Source organism: Eulemur rufifrons, chromosome 17, assembly GCF_041146395.1.
Source record: "Eulemur rufifrons isolate Redbay chromosome 17, OSU_ERuf_1, whole genome shotgun sequence".
NCBI lineage: Eukaryota > Metazoa > Chordata > Mammalia > Primates > Lemuridae > Eulemur > Eulemur rufifrons.
In genome coordinates, this window is record NC_090999.1 from 78,913,590 (window position 1) to 78,935,574 (window position 21,985).

The 21,985-nt window shown below is 37.3% G+C and overlaps 1 protein-coding gene across 1 annotated transcript in view; it reads right to left on the reverse strand.

Moving 5' to 3' along the window:
* EPB41L4A (erythrocyte membrane protein band 4.1 like 4A) overlaps positions 1-21,985 on the reverse strand; it is a 234,384-nt gene that overhangs the window by 10,788 nt on the left and 201,611 nt on the right. The window contains exon 18 of the mRNA XM_069492153.1: positions 13,174-13,293. Within this exon, the coding sequence (XP_069348254.1) occupies positions 13,174-13,293 (120 nt within the window). The remainder of the gene's footprint in view (positions 1-13,173; positions 13,294-21,985) is intronic.

Here is a 21,985-nt window from a genome sequence, read left to right on the forward strand (position 1 = left end):
CAAAGACAATTCTTTCAGGCAGCAACAATATCTGAAAATAATGCCACTGAAGCAACTTACAGAGTAGCTTATATACTAGGGGGAAAAGGGAAGCCATTCAGCGATATAGAAATTGTAAAAGAATGCATTGTCGAAGTTGTAGAATGCTTAGATTCCTATAACATTTCAAAGTACAATTGCCTCTTTCGAGGAGAACTATAACTGATCAGCAGCATGAATTAGTCTTCAACTTAACAGAACTCCATGCAATACTTCAAAAGGAAAATATATATTATTCAATCACTTTGGATGAATCAACTGATACAACTGACTCAGCACAGATTTTATACTTCATTTGGGTCATAACAAGATTTTCTTTGCTACGAAGAGTTATATGCTTTGGGCACTCTTGCAAACAATACAGGGAATAGCTATCTTCAACAACTTTCAAGATAAATGTTGTGCAGTTGGACTGAATTGGTAAATTTATTGAGTGTATGTACAGACAGTACACCTTCCATGACAAGAAAACATGAAGGGTTTACTGCACAGATAAAAAAGAAGTATTAACAGATCCAGATACTCTCATTTCTTTTCATTGTATCCTGCATCAGCAAAACCTCTGTGTTAAAGCTACTGTTAATATTTTAAGTGACACTTTGCTACAAGTTAAAAGTATTGTTAACAATATTCCTGCAAATGCGACCCGGCATCATCAGTTTTGTAATATGCTAAAGGCAAACAATGAGGTATTCTGTGAGCATTTGCTTTATTCTAAAGTGCACTGGCCAGTGCAGGGACAGGTGTTAGCCAAAGTTTTATCTCTGAGAGAACAGATTGTTAAATTTTATGAAGAACAGAATCAGCAATGTTAATTACTGAAAGAAAGTATCTATAGGAATGCAGCATTTCTGTGATATCATGTCAAAACAATATGACTTGAATGTTTCTTTGCAAGGTAAAACTAAGTCTATATACATGACAAAAAAATCCAAGCATTTCAAAAAAAGCTTTTTTTTCCCAAAACACATCTTCAAAAGGAAATTTCAGGTGAACATTTTCCCCAGTTAACAAAGGTCATTAATGAGCAGGATGACATAGTTGAAGAATATGTAGCTATTATAGACCTATTAATTGGAGAATACAATGAAAAGTTCACTGAGAATCATGACATCACAAATTAGCATTCAGCCTCACCTAGTAGATATCAACAAGGCACCTAAAGCACTACAGATGGAATTGATTGAGCTCTCAGTAGATGACATTGTAAAGTCACTGTTTGATGCTAAGATAGATTCAACTGAAATATGGAAAAATGCAGAATACCCATGCCTTCGGCAATGTGCCCGAAAAATGCTTTCTTGCTTTTCAACCACTTTTTGTTGCAAATCTACATTTTCCTATCTAACCCAAATCAACACACCCTTAAGGTCACAAATGACTGATCCCCATCTAGAGGATCAACTGTGGACCTCCATGCTGCAACCAAATACTCAAATGCTTTCCAACAAAAAGAAGACACAAAGTCATTAAAAGGTTAACTTTACAATTAATAGTTTTCATTTTTTGAAATTATTAAGTATATAGATTTTTACAGAATAACGTACATTTTTAAGTATACCTAATTGAAGTTTCTTGAATACAGCCTTATTTGATTACAGCTAAATTAATGTGGCCTTCCAACATGAAACGGTTCCCCACCCCTGGTCTAGAGTATTACATAAAATCTAGGTTAGAAAGCTATTCTAATTGATAATTATTTTTATTTCAGGAAGGTACAATAGTAAGGGTATTAGCTGTCTTCAAGTTATAGCAGGGTTTCTCGCCCACAGCACTACTGACATTTTGAGTAATAATTCTTTGTTGTTGGAGGCTGTCCTGTGCATTGTAGGATGATGAGTAGCACCTCCCCAGTGTGACAACCAAAAAAGTCTATACATTGCCAAATGTTCTGGGGGTGGGAGGACAAAATTTTCCCCAGTTGAAAACCACTAGTCAAGGATATGACCTTGGAATTAAGTGGCTACGGTTGGGTGGTGTAACTGAGAGCCTTGTTACTGTAAAGATACATTATGTGGATATTGAAATAATGTTGTAGAAAGCAATGATAGCAGGAACTAAATCTTCAATGAGGAAAGTGACCCAGGGTACAGCTGATGACAACTAGTAATACAAAAGAGATTTGTTAAGTGGCATAATTTGGCGGCATGAAATTTAAAGCCAAATGCTTTTAGGGAGGAGAGAGGAGAATGAGAAAAAGCAACGAGAGTCAAGAAGAACATGCATGCCGTGACCACCACACCAGGCCTAGTGGTGAGAGATGAGTATGAACTAGATTTAAAAAAACTCATAACAGTAGATGTTCTGAGTGCTGGAATTGCACGTAGTTTTATTTTTTTTATTTATACTTTTCTCTCTTTTCTGATTTTTTATTTTTTAAGCCAAGAGAATTTCTTACCTTAATTATCAGAGGAAACAAATGAGTGTTTACATGTTTTAAAAAAAATTACTGCTGTCATAACTTCATAAGAAATGCCTTTCACTCCCATCTCAGAATTAGCAGAAATGTTATCTTAATATGAATGAGATCATCAGTCCTTCTAGTCATAAATATTGGTCCTAAAAGATTCAGGATTTAGTCTACAGCACCACAATAGTCATATTTTTAACTGAACTGGGTTCTGAAATGGCCAGCAATTTCAGTTTTAAGGCAAGAAAAAATTCCAAAGCTAAAAAAATGCTAATTTCCTCTGATTGCTAGACCATCTGTGATTTAACAAAAGTAAACACAAGCTACATGTTAATGAGGAATATATTATTTTTATGCTTACATCTGCACACATTTAATCAATAATTTACGATGAACTCATGATCTGCAGCTCAACATCAACTTGTGAATTTAGAAAGCTGTGGAATTTTAATAGCCATTTTTCTTAATTAAAAGGCCCTTAACTATGTAGATGCTTTATTGAAACTCTCCAAATAAGCTCCTAAGGAAATAGAAGCCTGAGTTTCCCACAGATAGACTATATAGAAAATGAACATGCAGGCCAATATTTGTCCAATATTTTTCAAAAGCATCCCTCATCCATACCTTGTATAAGGCATAAATATTCCATTTTAAATATTTAAATATTTGCAGAAATATTCTACTTTAATCATAGAAATTAGTTTGATGAGACATAATTTACAAATCACTTTCTCTTCTTCCAAAACTCTAAAATAAAAGCACTTCATAAATTTACAAAGCATTTAAACTCCATCATTATATATAATCTTTGTATCCCCCAAACTCTCCAACTATATTATCTAAAAAAAACCATAATATGTTCAACATATATAATACTATATATTATATACTATATAATACTAAAAAGTAAAATAATAAATATGTCAGCATTTTACTTTTATTATTTTTGTCATCTTTATACTGACCACTGCTCTAAAAGGAAATTTAGAGTTGAAAATATGTTAAGTTTATAAAACATCCTTATTTAAGGATTCAAAGCACTTAACAAATATCTCAGTAATTCTTTCTCACATTGCTGGGTGTCAAGAATAAATCTAATTAGGAGACATCTTTCTCTTCTCCTTTCTTCCGCCTCCAAATTAAAGAAGCATTCAGAAGCCACAGAGCTCAACCCAGCTGCTGAAGACAGCTCAGGAGCCACTTCCAGGTGCTTCATATTAAATCTTTATCTAATGTACCAGAGTCCTGTTTTGTGGGTTTGTTTCCTGTTTTTTTTTTTTTTCTTTTATTTTGACTCTTTTATTTATTTTTTTAAATTTCAGAATATTACGGGTGTACAAATATTTTGGTTTCATATAATGCCTTTGCCTCGCCCAAGCCAGAGCTAAAAGCGTGCCCATCCCCCATACAGTGTGCTCCGCACCCATTAGTTGTGAGTTTACCCATCCCCACCACCCCTCCCACCCTGTTTGTGTTTAACTGAGAACATCACTTCACCCTGACAACCTCAGCATCCACATTACCAGTATTTTTCAATAAAAATAGTAAGACATTATCACCACCAGAGGGAGCCCGAGCCTTCTCTTACACACAAGTTGACCCTACCAGAACTATTGTTTGAGCTTTAATGCCTCTTCCAAATATCCCAATGAGTGAAGGTTCACCCATGTAGAAAAGCAGTTTCAACAAAGCTGACTTTATTCCTTATGATAGTAAACATGAACAGCATGTTGAGGGTAGCTGGAAAATGTTCTAGATAGACCGGTTGATCCTCTAGATGGGTATCAGTCATTTGGGACCTTAAGGGCGTCTTGATTTGGGTTAGGTAGGAGAATGTAGAGTTGCACCAATAAGTAATGCAAAGGCAAGGAAGCATTTTTCAGGCATGTTGCCAAAGGTGTGGGTATTCTGCATTTTTTAATATTTCAGTTGGATCTTTCTTAGCATCGAACGATGACTTTAAAATGTCATCTACTGAGAGCTCAAATATACATATGCATTATATTTTAATGTAGGATGCATATTTATATATTTTAAATATTTTATGTATTATATATTTTATACCTGAAGATAGATTTATACATATTGAAGAACAATTTTAATTGCTTTCCTCAGATACTGCTCAAAATCATGTTTCTACTTTTAAAGAAAGCTATAGTGGTTCCTCAATTCTCACAGAACCAAATTCTAGGCTTTAAGGACTTTATGAGGCCGGGCGCGGTGGCTCACGCCTGTAATCCTAGCACTCTGGGAGGCCGAGGCGGGTGGATCGCTCGAGGTCAGGAGTTCGAGACCAGCCTGAGCAAGAGCGAGACCCCGTCTCTACTAAAAATAGAAAGAAATTATATGGCCAACTAAAAATATATAGAGAAAAAATTAGCCGGGCATGGTGGTGCATGTCTGTAGTCCCAGCCACTCGGGAGGCTGAGGCAGTAGGATCGCTTAAGCCCAGGAGTTTGAGGTTGCTGTGAGCTAGGCTGACGCCACGGCACTCACTCTAGCCTGGGCGACAGAGTGAGACTCTGTCTCAAAAAAAAAAAAAAAAAAAAAGGACTTTATGCGAGTTGGACCGCTCTAGTCTCTTCACTTCCCACCACCTCTCATCTCAAGGGAAAAAATCAAATACCTTGTAGTGTTTCTAGAGATAAACCGAGAGCTGGGAACTCACTAATAAAGGTACCTGTCACCATGAGTATTTATTCTGTCACAGGCACTTGGTACATGTGACCTCACTACTCAGCAAAATCTTACAAGCATGATATCACCCTTGCTGTTGAGAAAGAAGGTCGTGGAGATCAGGTATAGCTGAAACTGGGCATCCCACAATGCAAACATAGGTCTGACAATAGCACCAGCGGGAATTTTCTTAATTGTCAATAAGCCTCAGGTTTTGATGTCATAACTCAAAAGAGCCCAGTTTGTTCTATAAAAAGTAACTCAACATTTTGCATTTATAATGCTTTTATTCAGTTGCTCACTTGAATTTCCATTTGATTGCCTATTTGGCATCTCAAACCCAACAAAAACAGAAAGCTTGAATCTCCCCACATATCCCTGGCCCATCCCTTTCCATCTCAGTAAAACAGCATGATTACCCACTCAGTTGATCAGCTCAAAAACTAAGTCACCCAAAATTCTTCTCACACTACAAACCTGTCAGCTTTACTTCCAAAATGTACATCCATCTACTTCTCTGCATTTCCACCACCACCATTTATTCTGAGCCAAAACCATCTCTCACCTGGACCACTGCAAAGTTTTTGAATTGTTCTTCTTGCTTCCTTTTTTGCTCTTTCTCAATATACTTTTTATTTACACAGAACTTCTGAATGAACTACTCTTCACACAAATATATATTTTTTTCTGTCTTAACTGCACTTTGGTTGTATCAGCTATCCAGTTAAACAAGTTCCAGTTACAAAGTCATCTTAAACATTTGCTAAATCTTTTTATGATTTAATTTTTTTGTTTGTTTCAAACACCAAGTGGCACCAGGATTATGGTTTACTTTAAAAATAAATTCCAGAAAGATATGCAATTTTTAAGAGACAGGGTCTTGCTCTGTTGTCAGGCTGGAGTGCAATGTAGCTCACTATAACCTCAAACTCCTGAGCTCAAGCAATCCTCCTGCCTCAGCCTCCTGACTAGCTAGGACTACAGGTTTGTGCCACCATGCCTAGCTAATTTTTTTTTTTTTTTAATTTTTCAAGCTGGCATTGGGAGGGAGATGAGAGGATCACTTGAGGCCAGGAGTTAAGCTACCAGGCAAAAATCAAGGTGTTGGCAGGGCTGTGTTCTTTTCCAGAGACTCCAGGAAAAGTCATTTTCTTACTTTTTCCGACTTCTACACACTTGGCTCAAAGGCCCTTTCTTCCATCTTCATAGCCAGCAACAGCAGGCTGAGTCATTTTCAAATTGAATCACTCCGACTTCCTCTTCTGTCCCCTCCTCCATTTTTAAGAATGCTTTTGATTACTTCTGGCCTACTTGGATAATCCAGGATAATCTCTCTAGCTGAGGGTCCATTTATTAACAACCTCAATTCTACCTGCCTTCCTAATTCTCCTTTGCCATCTAACATAATATAGTCACAAGTTATGGAGATTAAGACATGGACATGTTTCAGGGGCCATTATTCTGCTCACCATAACTATAAAGTTTTTCTTCCTCTTTTCTTAATTTTTTCAAATAACAACACACTGTTTAAGCAAAGATAATAACACTGTAATTTAGGGCTTCTAACAAGCAAAAATACAATATGTGACAATAGTGCAAAGGGAGGGATAAATGGAACTACATTTTTCCAAGGTTTCTAAATTTTACATAAAATGTTAAAATAGTAACCCTAAAAAATATGATAAGTTAAGGAATCATAGTGTAAGCCATGAAGAGACCAACAAATAAAAATAATAAACGAAGTATAGGTAAGACATCAATAAAGTAAAACGCAATATCAAAAAATATTCAATTGATGCAAAATAATGTAGGAAAGGAGCAACAAACCAACAAAAATCAGATATAGTAAATAGGAAAAAAAAAGTGCAAGATGGTAGACTTAAGTCTCAAAATATTAGTAATTATGCTAACAGTAAATACACTAAACATTCAACTGAAAAGGTAGGGATCGTCAGGCTAGATTAAAAAAACAGTAAGACCAACTACATGCTGTCTACAAAGATGTACTTTAAATATAAAGACATAGGTAGGCCTAAAGTAAAAATATTAAAAGGATATATACCATGCAAACAGTAAACATGAGAAAGGTGTAATGGATATACACAAGTATGCGCATGTACAGAGGATACAGAGAAAGCGGTATTATCAAAATAAAGGATCAATTCATCAGGAAGGGGAAAAAAAAAAAATCACACAAATATATACCTGATACCATAATTTCAAAGTAACTTGAAGTGAAAACTTGACAGAACTAAAGGCTAAAACAGACAATTCCACAATCATTGTTAGAGATTTTAACACTCGTCTCTCAATGACTGCTTGAAAAATAGATAAATTGGAAAAGACACAGACTATCTGAACACTGTCAGCTAACTGGATCTATTTGACAGCCAATGACGGAGACTATTAACTCTTTTCAAGTCCACAGGTCATTCATCATTGAAGACCATATGCGAGGCCTTAAAACAAGTCTCAGTAAATTAAAATCATACAGTTTCTCTTACCACAATGGAATTAAATTAGAAATTAATGACAATGAGATATCTAGAAAATCCCCCAATATTTGTAAATTAAACACAACTATAAAACCCATGATCAAAGAAATCACAAGGGAAATTGAAAATCATTTTGAACAGCATGATAATAAAAACAACACATGTTAAAAATATCTGAGATGTATTAATAGTTAATGCAGGCCTTAAGGGAGAATTTATAAATTTATGCTTATATTAAAAAAGAAGAGGCTAGGTGTGGTGGCTCACGCCTGTAATCCTAGCACTCTGGGAGGCCAAGGCAGGCAGATTTTTTGGGCTTGGGAGTTCGAGACCAGCCTGAGCAAGAGCGAGACCCTGTCTCTATTAAAAAAATAGAAAGAAATTAGCTGGACAACTAATATATATCAAAATATATAGAAAAAATTAGCTGGGCATGGTGGCACATGCCTGTAGTCCCAGCTACTTGGGAGGCTGAGGCAAGAGGATCGCTTGAGCCCAGGAGTTTGAGGTTGCTGTGAGCTAGGCTGACGCCACTGCACTCTAGCCCAGGCAACAGAGTGAGACTCTGTCTCAAAAAAATAAAAAAATAAACAAAAAAAAAAGAAGAAGAAAGATTTAAAATCAGTGTCACCTTAAAATGATGAAAAAAGAAGAGCAGGCAAAAGACATAGTAAGTAGAAAGAAAGAAATAATGAAGAGTAGAAGTCAATGAAGCAGATAACAGATAACAGAAAATCAACAAACCCAAGGCTGGTTCCCTGAAATAACTAGATTAAGGGAAAAAAAAAAAAAAGAGAGAAAACACAAATCACCAACATCAGGAATGAAAATGGCAACGTCTCAACAGATTTCACTAATGTTAAAAACATAATGAGGAATATGAACAAGTTTTTGTTAAAAGATTTGACAACTTAGATAAAATGAACAAATTCCTTTTAAAACACAAATTACCAAAACCTACACATAACAAGCAGAAAATACAAATCATCCAATACCTGCTTAAAGAATTGATTTTGTAATTTAAAGCTTTCCACAAGGAAAATTCTAGGCAGAGATGATTTCACTGGCGAATCAGATCAAATATATAAGAAAAAAATGCTAATTTTACATTAACTCCTTCAGAAAATAGAGGAAGAAAGAATACTTCCCAAATTATTTTAAATGAGCAGTATTACACTATTACCAAAAACCTGACCTACAAGAAAATTACTGATCAATTTTTCTCATGAACGTAGAAAAAAAAAATCTTAAAATAATGCCATACCGAATCCAGCAATATACAAAAAGGATAACACATCACGACCACAAGGGGCTTATCCTAGGAACGCAATGATGCATCATTCAAAATTGAATCCATGTAATTCCTCCACTAATGAAATCAACATAACCCATATACAATTATCTCACCAGATGCAGAAAAGGCTTATAACAAAACTAAAAACTCATTCATGATAAACTCTTCACTAACTCAGCAAACTAGGAATAGAAGGGACCTTCCTCAATTTCACAGCTAGCATCATACTTAATGTGACATACTGAATGCTTTCCCCGGAAGCAAGCCAGCCAAGGACGTCTGCTTTCTTACCACTTCTGTTCAACACTGTACTAGAAGATCTAGCCAGAACAATAAGGGAAGGAACAGAATAAAAGGCAAAAAGATTATACATCAAGGAAAACTGTCTCTAGCCACAAAAAATATGATTTTAACTGTAGAAAATCCTAAGAAACCACAAAAAAATGGGCAAGCTTCTAGAGCTAATAAGTGAATTCAACAAGGTTGTAGGGTGGCAAAATGTAACATCAGTACTTTAAAAAATCATTTATTTTTCTATATACTAGCAAACAATTGGAAAATACATTTTTTAAATGTACAGCTCAATACAATTAAAATATTAAATATTTAGAATCAAATGTAATAAAATAAATGTAATAACTGTACTGAAAACTATAAAACATTGCTGAAAGGAGCTAAAGATAACTGGATGGGTAGGATACTTATTTTCTCAAAACTGACCTATAGATTCAATATACTCCTAATCTAAAGCCTTTTTTTTTTCTGGTGGGAGAGGTGGTAAAAACTGACAAACTGATCCAAAATTTTACAAAGAAATGCAAAGGACCTAAAATAGCTAAAGCAATCTTAGGGGAAAAAAAGAAGAAAGCCAAAATTGGAGAATTTATACCGCAAGTCTTACTATAAAACTATAGTAAGTAAGACAACATGGGATAGACAAATAGATCAATGAAAAAAAACTGGCCCACATATAAGCAGTCAAGTGATTTTCAATCAAGGCCACAAGACAACTCAATGAAGACAATCTTTTCAAAAATGGTAGTGGAGTAACTGGATAGACATGTGGGAAAAAACTCTCTCTCCACCTCACAAACACAACAATTAACTTCAGATAGATCACAGACCTAAATATAAGAGCAAAGTCTATAAAACTGCTAGAAAAAGATATAAGACTATCTGTGACCAAAGGGTAGCCAAATATTCCTTAATATGAAAAAAATTCTTAACTATAAATGAAATAAATTATAGATTGCTCTTCATCAAAATTAAAAATATCTGCTCATCATAAAAGAATGTTAAGAACATGAAAAGGCAAACCACACCCTGGGAGCAAGTATTCACGATACACATATCTGAAAAAAAACTTTATCCAGAATACATAAGTAATTTACAAATGAATAAAAAAGGACAACCCAATTCAAAATGGACAAAAATTTGGATACTTTAAAAATGAAGATATATGAATAACCAATAAGCACACAAACGTGGTTAATAATATTAGTAATCATGGAAATGCTACTAATAATTAAAACCACAATGGAATACCACTTCAAATCTACTAGAATAGTTAAAATTAACATGACCAACAAAACCAAACATAAGCAAGAATGAGGCAGAATAAAAACTCTCATACATTGCTAATGGGGTGTAAAATGATATGAGCTCTTTGGAAATCATTTTGGTTGTTCCTTATAAAATTAAACTGCAAATACCCTCTAATCCAGAAATTCCACTCCTAGGTATTTACCCAAAAGAGAACAGATTCCAGAGATAAACCCGCACAGAATGTCTATGGCAGCTTTTAACACAATGGCAAAAACTGGAACAATCCAAATGTCCATCAAGAGGAGAATGGACAGATAAATTGTGGCATTTGATACAAAAAATTTATGTAGCCACTGATACCATGAATGGATCTCAAAAACATTATTTCATGAAAGAAGCCAGATTTTAAAAGAGCATATTATGTAATGACATTTATATAAAGTTCAATAGAGACAAAAACTAATCTGATGATAGAAATCAGAACAGTGGTTGCCTGTGGGGGTGGGCACCGACTAGAAGGACCATGAGGGAACTTTCTGGATGATGGAAACAGTCTACATCTCAACTGGCAGAATGGACACACTATGTATACATCTGTCAGAATTCATTGAACTGTACACTTCAGATGAGAGCATTTGACTATATGTAAATTTCACTTCATTGCCTCAATTAAAAAAAGTTTATTCCTTAGGCTGTTAAATGAACCTCAGATCACTCAAGAAATGATTAAATTCCCAGGCCTATGTATGAGTATTTGCCCCAAAATATAACTGAATTATAGTAATGCTCAACAACTTTGAATTATTCTATTTGTCAACTTTATTTATAAATGAATAGTTCCATACTATTGTCTCCAGGAATGTTTTTTGACTTCTCCAAAATTTATGCTGTGCACATACCTGTAGTCCCAGCTACTCAGGCATTGAGGCAGGAGAATTGCTTGAGCCCAGGAGTTCTGGGCTGTCATGTGCTATACCAACTAGGTGTCCGTGCTAACTTTAGCATCAGTATGGTGACCTCCCAAAAGCAGGGGACCACCAGGTTGTCTAAGGAGGGTTGAACCAGCCCAGGGTGGAAACAGAACAGGTCAAAACTCCCATGCTAATCATTAGCAGGATTAAGCTTATGAATAGCCACTGCACTCCAGCCTGGCAACATGGCAAGACCCCATCTCTAAAAAAATTTTATATACAGGATTTTTCTTAACTTTATTTTATTTTTCCATTTTTTTAATAAATGAAATGCACTCCTGGCATTTAACAGAACTTAGAATGCTTTAGAAATGATTAGAAAAATTGAATGCTATTTTAAGATTTAATATCAAGTGACCAAACTTTGCGTGTAACAAGTCTCCCATGGAAAAACATTCCACGTGGAAAGGTAAGAGCGTGGCGGCAAAAGATTTACCCCTGCCTACGCTGGATCTGATCTTGGGCTCTGCGCCTTTTGGTTAAACTATTATATATTAAATGAGGTCTGATTCTTTCATATTTAAATCATCCTTTTTTAATGGGGTTGGGAGGAGGTGCTATCAAGACAAAAAACTTTTTATTAGCTTCTGCTTAAAATTGAACAACAGTATAATTAGGTTCCCCCCCAAAAAAAACATAACAGAATAATAAATAAATCTGTTAAGGGTATATACTGCTTAGTCACTCCTTGCAGGCTTTCTGTCACAAAAGAAATAGTCATCACTCATTATGATGTACTACTGATAAAAAAAGAAAAATCTACACACTCTGGGTTAACGTCTACTTAAAAGGTAAATCTCTAAGACTGAGAAGTGTCCCTTAGTGTCCCACAGCACAAAGGCCCTGGGGTGTACCATGCAGAGTCTTCTCCTGGCCTCAGTTAACCTTACCTAGTACTCACAGCTGCCCTCGGTCGCCCTTCTGCCTGGCCCCTCACAGCCACCCCCACCCACTATCTAGTCTGTCTCCACAACCACTCCCAACATCCTTGCATTCCCTTATCTTAGACACTTGGCCTTAATCCCTCCTCCCAAGAGTAATCAACCCCAGACATCTAACCACCCACAATCACAAAAGGATCTGTACTTAGTCTTGGTTCACTTTTAAAAGATATGCTTTGGGAAATGGAGAGGTGGGGGGGGGGGTGTCCAAATCTTGGTGATGCACAGATTTAAAAAAACACCACATATAAACTTTATCAGCTGAAAGAAAACTAATTTGGGGGACGGGCAATCTCACTGTTATGGGGTCATTGTGCTCACACATGGCATTGCCTAGCAACAGGAGGAGCACGCACATCCCAGCCTTGGGGTGTAATGAATCACTCACTGACTACTGCTCACAAATGGTAATTTGATGAGAGGATATTCACATCTGGTTCAATCTGGACAAGACTTCAGAGAATTGTGCAGACTCAAATTGAGAGAAGCAGCAGGTATTTCACCAACAGCCAGACTCCATGACAAAGGAGACCATGCCTATTTATTCAGTGGAATCTATGCTTTCGTTTAAAACCATAAAAATATGGTTTTGATAGCCCTGTCTTCATGACATTTCATTTTGGCTGTGCTCCAACTTCTACAGCTTCAAATACAGTTAATGAATGTCACAAATGTAAGAAGGTAAATATGAAAACAACGGGATAATCATGGCTGAGCTAAACTACTTTAGAAGACACTTTAGCAGCCACTTGCTACTTAAACTCATTGTTTTTGAATCAAGGTATAGAGAGAGTCCACGTACGAGCGGGATCTGTGTCTGGACCGCCTGTTGTTGGGGTCTGCTTGATTCTTTTCCTTTTGTCTCCTCAACACAGCTTCCCACTGAGGCGCTGAATCAACCATATCATTCTCCTGCCGTATTCTGAAAAGAAAAACCATTCATCTTAAGTTAACATCCACATACGCGGTGTCTTGTTTTTGGTTCATCCTAAGCTTGCTTGTAAAACTTATTTAAGAAGCAGAAAATTTATTATCATCACTGAAAGTTAAAAATATATATAACCGGATTAATATATCCATAGGTGTGACATATATAAGTATATATCATAATATTCATTTTAAATATGTACATATACGTTATTTTCAGACTTCTGACTTAAAATTTTCTAAGAAAAAGACGTGGCGAATAAAAACTCTTTTAAAATACATTTAAGTTTTGGCTAAAGAAACAGTGGTATCTGCTATAGAGCCAATCTTAATCTGTGAAACAATGTCATTTTTTTTAAATGTGCTAATAAAAATAGCAATAAACGATTTTACTTTGAAATGTTAATAATTCACATTAATCGTCAAAGTTTTCATCAACAACAGGTGCTAGAAAAAATTCCCATTTTTAAAGCTAGAATACCAGAACTACAAAAGGTTAGATAAGGTGGCGTCACACACAAGCGGCCAAGCAAGCACACGCCATCCTGCCCGTGGCGGTCAGTGCTGAAGAGGGACTGAGGGCTGGACACGCGATGCGGCCAGGTGCCAGGCAAGGACCAACTGTGAAGGTGAGAAGGGAAACGGGAAGGACTGGGGAGCGTAGGCACTCACCCCATGAGATCACAGGACAGTGTTACCAAATCTTCTCATTCTTAAAAAAGATAATCCCTAAATCTGGAATTTTAAAATGACCTCTTCCAAGTTTCAAGTATTGACAACCACTTCCAAATTTTAAAGCATTGTATGGACCTAATAAAACCCCTGCATGGACCACACTGAGCCTGCAGAAGTTTTGGACTTCTGCTGTATCAAGGCTTTTTAACAGCAAGGTGCAGTGTTGGGGGAGAAGAGGGAGAAGAGGGGAAGCGACTACTTAATTCATGTGTAAATACTGTCTCAAATGCATTGCAGTGATGCTGTGAAGCGGTGAGTATTCCTTGCAAAAACCAAACACCTGCTATTTGAATATTTAACTTACAATTTATGTAAGCTCTTCAGGAAGCTGCTGCAGACTGTTTGTCTCCCAGGGTGGAGAGAGCAGCAGGGAATTGCTAGGGACTCACCCAAGTACTGACAATGCATGAGCATAGCTGCTTCAGGACAAAGGTGGAAGTAACAGACACGTTTGGAGACATTCTCTCTCTCTCTGAACAGATGTCTTTTGATTCCTCTGTTACAGCACTTAGTATAGACTGTGGGGTGGATATCTGAGCTGGGTTATAAGCGCAAATTAGCGACAGGTGACAAATATTCATTTCACACAGAACTTAAAGTAAAGGCAATTCAGGTTAAAAGAACAGCACCTTATGCGGAAGAAACTAAAGGGGAATTGTGTTAAGTAAAAAATTATCTGTAACATGTGTATTTTGAAGCCTTTGAAGCATGTGTATTTCCTCACTTAAGTTTTCATTTCTAATAGGCTATTATTTGAAGATTAACAGGAAACAGTCATGGTATTTTTCACAGATTTAAGAATGTAAGGCCGGGCACGGTGGCTCACGCCTGTAATCCTAGCACTCTGGGAGGCCGAGTCGGGTGGATCGCTCAAGGTCAGGAGTTCGAGACCAGCCTGAGCAAGAGGGAGACCCCCGTCTCTACTAAAAAAATAGAAAGAAATTATCTGGCCAACTAAAATATATATAGAAAAAATTAGCTGGGCATAGTGGTGCATGCCTGTAGTCCCAGCTACTCGGGAGGCTGAGACAGGAGGATCGCTTGAGCTCAGGAGTTTGAGGTTGCTGTGAGCTAGGCTGACGCCACGGCACTCACTCTAGCCCGGGCAACAAAGCGAGACTCTGTCTCAAAAAAAAAAAAAAAAAAAAAAGGATGTAGTTCCCTCTCTCATAGCGTGTACTGAGTAAATTAAAATTAAACATATACTGCTATGGACCTTAATATTAGAAATATCTGAAAAAATATGAGAAAATTATTAATCAGTCTTTGAAACAAATAATCCCATTGGAAAATGCCACATGGCTACACGTGTGCACATGAACGTGTGTATGTGTGGGGGGGTATACATACACACATTTTTGTGGCCAGAACCTACACTTATAAGCCTTTCCATGTATCATGTGACAGTCAGAAACCCCCTGGCCTGCTGCTGGATGGGCCCCTGGCCTGGGCAGTTCTGGACACTCCCAGGACTGAGAGGTCAGGGTTAGGACGAGACAGCCAACGGGGAGGTGTCAGGTTGGCAGGGCAGCATCTACCCCACTACAGAAGTCACACCTGGATTGCTGGGCCCAGGATCAGATGCAAAACCCAGGTGTCCTACTCCTAATCCTGGAGTCTTTTAGACTGCAGTTTCCTGCAGTCTAATTACCACATACATAGTTTATGGGCAGAACTGAATTTTACAATGTGAAGCATTTTTATTAGGGAGTCAGGATCTCAACTTTTGAGAGACCAAACTTACTAGCAAGGATGAGGCCTGCCTTAGGCAAACACACACTTTCCCCAGAATAGACACGTAAAAGGAAGCACCGATACTGTATGTTCATTCTCACCTACTGTGGGATTTAGCTGGTTACCTTCATACTCGGATTTTACTTTGATGATTAAAAATTAAAACCCCTGAGATGTAAGCACATATATTTCCTGCACCTTGCTAATGATAAGGTCTAAATCGGAAATAATTTCAGATTATAACATGAGTACCTTTGACTTTTCTAATTGAAAAGCCTAAAGATGAGGGCACAATGTACACTCCTCTGGTGACAGGCACCCTAAAAGCCCTGGCTTCAGCATCATACAACTGATCCATGTAACAAAAACACTTGTACCCCCTTAATATTTTGAAATAAAAATTATTAAATTTTAAAAAAGAGAAAAAAATTTAAAAAATAAAGTGAGGGCAGAGAAAACCTGTCAGCTAATATCCTTGTGACCCACACATTTGAAAGACAGATGCCCTCTACTGGTGATGCTGTTTCATAAATATTCTAACAAGACTCATTAAAAATGTAAAGCCCATTGGAGAGTCACAACAGAAGCACGTTTTTCTGAATAATGGGTGGTGTGGCTGCCTTAGTCTGTAATGGAGTTTGAAATTACACCCTTACAAAAGGCTTCTGGTTAATGATGCCTCATTACACGAATGAAAGTGTTATTTCTTCCATTGCTGCACTGCTCCAGAAAACACAGGTGCTACATGGAAAGAAAAAAATCCCAGCCCTAAAAGAATATTGTAGCACTCAGTCCTTAAGAGGCAGGAGGTAACTATTTTGTTTATATATGAATGAACAAAGAAATCTTTAAATGAAAAAGACATGTCTCCCATAATGATTCTAACTTTTAAGTCTAATTTATTCTTAGATGTAGAGTATTCAAGTGGTTTTTTGCTCCTTTCCTGTATTTTAATTTTGATACATGGATTTACATCATGAAGAATAAAATACTGCAAGCATTGCATTGATGTAGTACCTTTTAAAAAGCCAAAATGTGCTCTTACATCATAACCATAAAAATCTCAAGGCGGGGGAGGGAAGAGCCTGCTGTAATTTATATTGGCTATCTATTTATTTGTAAATGTTGCATTTAAAAGTGAGCCTCAAAAAAACACCAAATGTTTCTTTCCATTGATACAGTAAGCCAGCATTTATCATATTTTGTCTATTTCCCCATCTACAACTATAGAGTCAACAGCTATAGTAGGAAGTATATCATAATAAGGCTTATTTTAAAAAGCAATGTATAAGGAAGAGGGTTGCTCTAGAATAGAGCAAATTCCAGCAATGTTTCAGAACAGAAGAATTCCAATGTATTCATATTTCTTCCATGTCTCACCAAACTTCAACACTCTACTTTTCCAGACTATCCATGCAATTTAGATTTTAACTACCTTTGACACTTAATTAAAGTTTGCAAAGGTTTTGAAGATGAAATGCCATATAATCGTTTGATAGTAATAATGAAGATAATGACTATTCCTAGTCTCTTCTTTCCTATCTTACCAATTATAGTTCTGCCTCTTCTGCAAAATTTTTCACATTACCAATGAATGACACAAATTACATAAATCCCTGAGTTTTACTTCGTCCTCTCCCTTTAGTAGTTTTGTTCCTAATAGGACCTTCCTTTACACCAGTTCTTAATTCACTTCTAATCTGCTGAGATAAAGACCACGTTTAATGCTGAACCTAAGAAGTTTTACAGAGCAAATGTATAATGAAGCTTCAAATGATACGAGCAATACACGTTACTTCTGAGTGATTAAAAAAAAAAAAATGAACTTTATCGTCCTGTACCCTGGGGGGAAAAACGTGTTTGGAATGTTAGCAAACTTAAACCAGTGGAGGTTTTTTTCACATAGCCTGAAAATAGGTAGCTGTTTCCTTGACAAACATTGCCCACTGTCCTGCCACTGATTTACCAATGGGAATAGAGTTCCCAACTCTGTCATTATCTGATTCAGGGACCTTGCCCAACTCACTTATCTTCTTTGGTCAGGTCTCAGTTTCTTCACCTACAAAATTATTGCAAAGATCCTTTCTAGTTTTAAAACTCAATGTTTCTCTATTTCCATTTTATTTCCAAGCCAGTCAGACACACTGAAAGAAACCTCTACTCTTCAACTATAGCACAACGTTCCAGACAACTGCTTCATACGGTCATTCTATTGCTAAAACTAAACCCGCAGGTCCCAGCTGACTGTGAACTTGTGTTTCTCATCAACTGCACTCATTTTTGGATCACCTGCTGTAAAGCAATCTTTATTTTTTTTTCCCCAGTTTTTCTTCCCTAGGGAAATTTATGTTGGTTCTAGGCATCTGCTGACAAACTCCCTTCAGACTAGCAAGGAAAAAAATTCATTTGCTTTTCCCACCACCAGTAAATTATTCTTATTTGCTCTTCAAGACACTTCTGTCTCCTCCACTTATTGCTTATCCTCCCTCTGCTACAAAAGACTACATTTGGTACAATTTCCCTTTTAAACTCTCCTATTTTCATAATTTTTAAATCTGTTTCACCCTCACTGGGTCATGTAACTGCACTCCTCCGTTGGTGCAGCTTCGCATTTCCGCAGCCGTCTCTGTCACCTTCGATCATGCCCAGGAAGCCCTAAATCATCCACATCAAACGTCTAAATCTGTCTAAAGTAGAACTCAGAAACCGTTGCACCTATGATGTGGTAAACACTTTCTGTTTCCACTGGCTTTGTATGAATTTGTCCTTTCCATACCTACAATTTTTACCTTGTTTGCAGCCCCTAAATCAGGGGCAGGACAGGAGGCAATGCCTGTCAAGGAAGCAGTTACCTATTTTCAGGCTATGTGAAAGAAATGTCCATTGGCTTAAGTTTGCTAACGTTCCAAATACTTTTTTTCCCCTATGGTATGGTGACAATCAGGTTATGGGGGTTTTCTTTTAACCACTCTCACAACGAAATCCTACCAAAATCACGATCTAGGATTTGCCCTATTCAGATGTATCATCCCTGCTAGGTAGAGTGTCCAATTTCTGCTACAGATGTTTTTATTCTTCTTTTTTTTTTTTTTTTTTTTTTTTAGAAAAATAATATAAAAAACCTTATGGAACAAAGCTAAAATATTTAAAACTCTCTTATTCGACTATTCAGGCACTAATAGTTAACCAATAGACTAACAGATCCTAAAAGACATCTAAAAGGCAGGAAGAAACTCTTAACAACATTTGTGCCAGAACAAATTCATGTTAGAAATGTTTCTTTTTTGTTTGAGGAGCTGGGCCCTATTTTACAGATACTGCAGGAACTTCAGATAACACTGAGCAGTGCTAAACATTCTGATTAATTTAATAGAATCTACCTATGCAGGGCACTTTCTACTTTCCAACGCACATCCGTTATCTCTTGGATCTTCACAAACCTCTTGTGAGGTAGGCAGGGCAGGTATGATTCCACTTTGCACATGAGAAATGAAGATTCAAGGGGTACAGTAACCAGCCCAGAGCCACAAAACTCTTTAAAGCAGGGTTTAAATTCACAACACAGGCTTCCCTAATTTGCACGTACATATACACACAACCCCACATAAATGACTCATGTGTTTATGATGCAAATATCCCAAGAAAAAAATTAGAGAAAGGTTCAAATGGTCCCCTGTTGCCAATTTCCCCTAGTCCTGCTCTTACCCTGAACAACTCTCATTTTTCTTACTCTTTTAATCCTTCTCAGGCCCCAGAGTTACTTCCACTTGTATGTTGTTGCAAAAAAATACCAGACTACTTCTTCATGTCACCCAGCCCTCCAAATCTCCCACTTCAAAATTCTAAGAGCCTGGCAAGACATCGAAGCTAACAAATGACTGAGTCATCCAGAGATTCTCCCCAGTGAATGCTCAAAGGACTGCTGATTTTGATCAATGGCACAAGGGAAATTTTGCAGATCGCTTGCTTTGAGTGTCAAGGATATTTCACTAAGCTCAAGGTATCTTCAGGGAAAGCTGGTTCACGAAATGTTTCACTCTGCTAAGTCTACTTCCTAGGGCCTCCTTCCGCATATGCCCTGGAAAAAATTCAGGGCACAGCCCATGAGCTCAAACCTATAGAGAAGCTGGCTGACACTTCTGATCTCAGGGACAAGATTCAAACTTCCAACTAGTCAAAGCAAATACTATCTAATGTTCACATAGGTTATTAACTGTGTAGTGTCTTGTGCTAGGTAGGCTCCCAACGTGATGAGCTTAATTGAACCAACTGTTTCACAATGGTTTGCAAGTCAGTAGAGCAAAGTAAGTAATCACTAAGGAAAGTTGAAGCATTTTAGCTTTTAATCCTACCATGGAACTGAAACATCATTTAATTTCCCAATACCAACCTATCCTTTACAATTTAGATCACAATGAATATTTCATAACTTTTTGGAGGTCATATAAACACCCCCTTCAGAATCTGATAAAAGCTACAGACCCCGTAGAAAATTGTGCACTTGAAGCACACACAGTCTTCATACTATTTCATGGTGTTATGAGACCTCTAAAACCTACCCACAAATGCCTGGTGTGAAAATAACTAAATGTGTAAAGTTAGGAAAGGTAGGAGAATGGACGACCGGACCAAAAGAAAAGTAAAAATGGCTAGAAGGCGGGTGGAGGAGATAACAGGTGAAGAAGAGGCAGTAACTCCAGAACTGAGAATAGGACCATGAGGCTCAATACCCAAGAGCACTCTCACCTCTTAGATTTTCTTTGATCTTTACAGTAACTCATTCAACAAATTAAATCAGTTGCTATACACCCCACCCCCACTGTCGGGACAGGAAAACTAAGATGTGAATTGGTTGGATGAGTTGCCCAAGATCAAATATCAGCACATGGCAAAACCAAGACCCTGACTGGAATCCTCAGATTATTTTGTGACACACCACTGGTTTCTCAGCAGAGAGAGAATTAAGGGAAAACAGAGGGAAAGAAGAAAGTGTGGGAAAGAAGCCTAGGGGAGAGAAAGGAACTGGGTCAGGGAAATAATGTGATAGAAGGCATGAGGAGGGAAGCAAGAGGACAGAGAAGGAGATGAGGATGTCAGCAGAGAAACTGAGGGAGCAATAAGGACTCTCCGTCATCTTAGGTGTTATAACTATTATAGAAACTGCAGTTTAAATACTTAGACTTATGCATCCTGATATGGAACAAGTAGGTTCTGGTAAAACTTAAAAGGCTAATAATGGTATTGTGGGGTTAGCAGTAGCATAGCATGGGGGTAAGCAGCACCCAGAGGCAGCGCGATGCGTTTGCACCATCTTTCTCCGCATACTGTCACCTGCTGCACCAGAATTTGCAGAAGGGGGGGTCAGAACTGAAATACACATTTCTCCCTCTGCCTACTTTTTGCTATGCTCTTGAGAGCTAGACTCTAGACCGCATCTTCTGCAGACACAGGCAACTTATGTAACCCTAGGGCAATATTTCTACAGGTAAAATAAACGACTGTGAAACCCTGTTGGATCCTTCGCATGAAATATGTCAGAGTGAGTTTTGAAAGCTATTTCTCATTACTCGCCTTACAAAGTGTATTAGCATTTAAACAGTCAGAGCCATCGTCATTCTAAACCATATTTCCTGCACAGTACAAGAAAGCCAATCTAAAAATCTGCCCATGGAGGAGGAGGAAGAAGAAAATCTTAAGGGAGAAAACACCCACAAGGAATATTAAAGCCAGCGCAAGCAGATCACTGATAAGCAATTTAAAGATTTGACAGCAACTTTCACTAGCGTTTCAACAGCAAATGTCACTCTGAGTACTTCTGGCCCCAAAGGACACTGTTTTTAAATGAGCCACCTTCTGAATAGTTGAGAATAGTGCATCTATGAGCATAATTTAGAATACATCAAGCAAAAACAGAAATAGATTTGTTAAGATCCTGGTTTGATCAAGCAGTTTTAAATAGCAAAAAAGATTTTCTTGCTTTACGTTGTTTGTGTAGAAATATTAAATTTTAGAGCAGGAAGAGGGTACCTAAGGGAGAGCTCGTGCACTTGGGTTTTTACAGATGAAGAAACTGAAATCATTTCCTTGAGAAAGATGTCATAACACATTGAGAGCCCACATCTATCTAGGGTAATTCTATCCCATAAGAAGGCTCCACATAGAAAGCTTTCCTAAGAAAATGGTCCACACTTACAATGCTGTCTGTGCTATTATTGCAC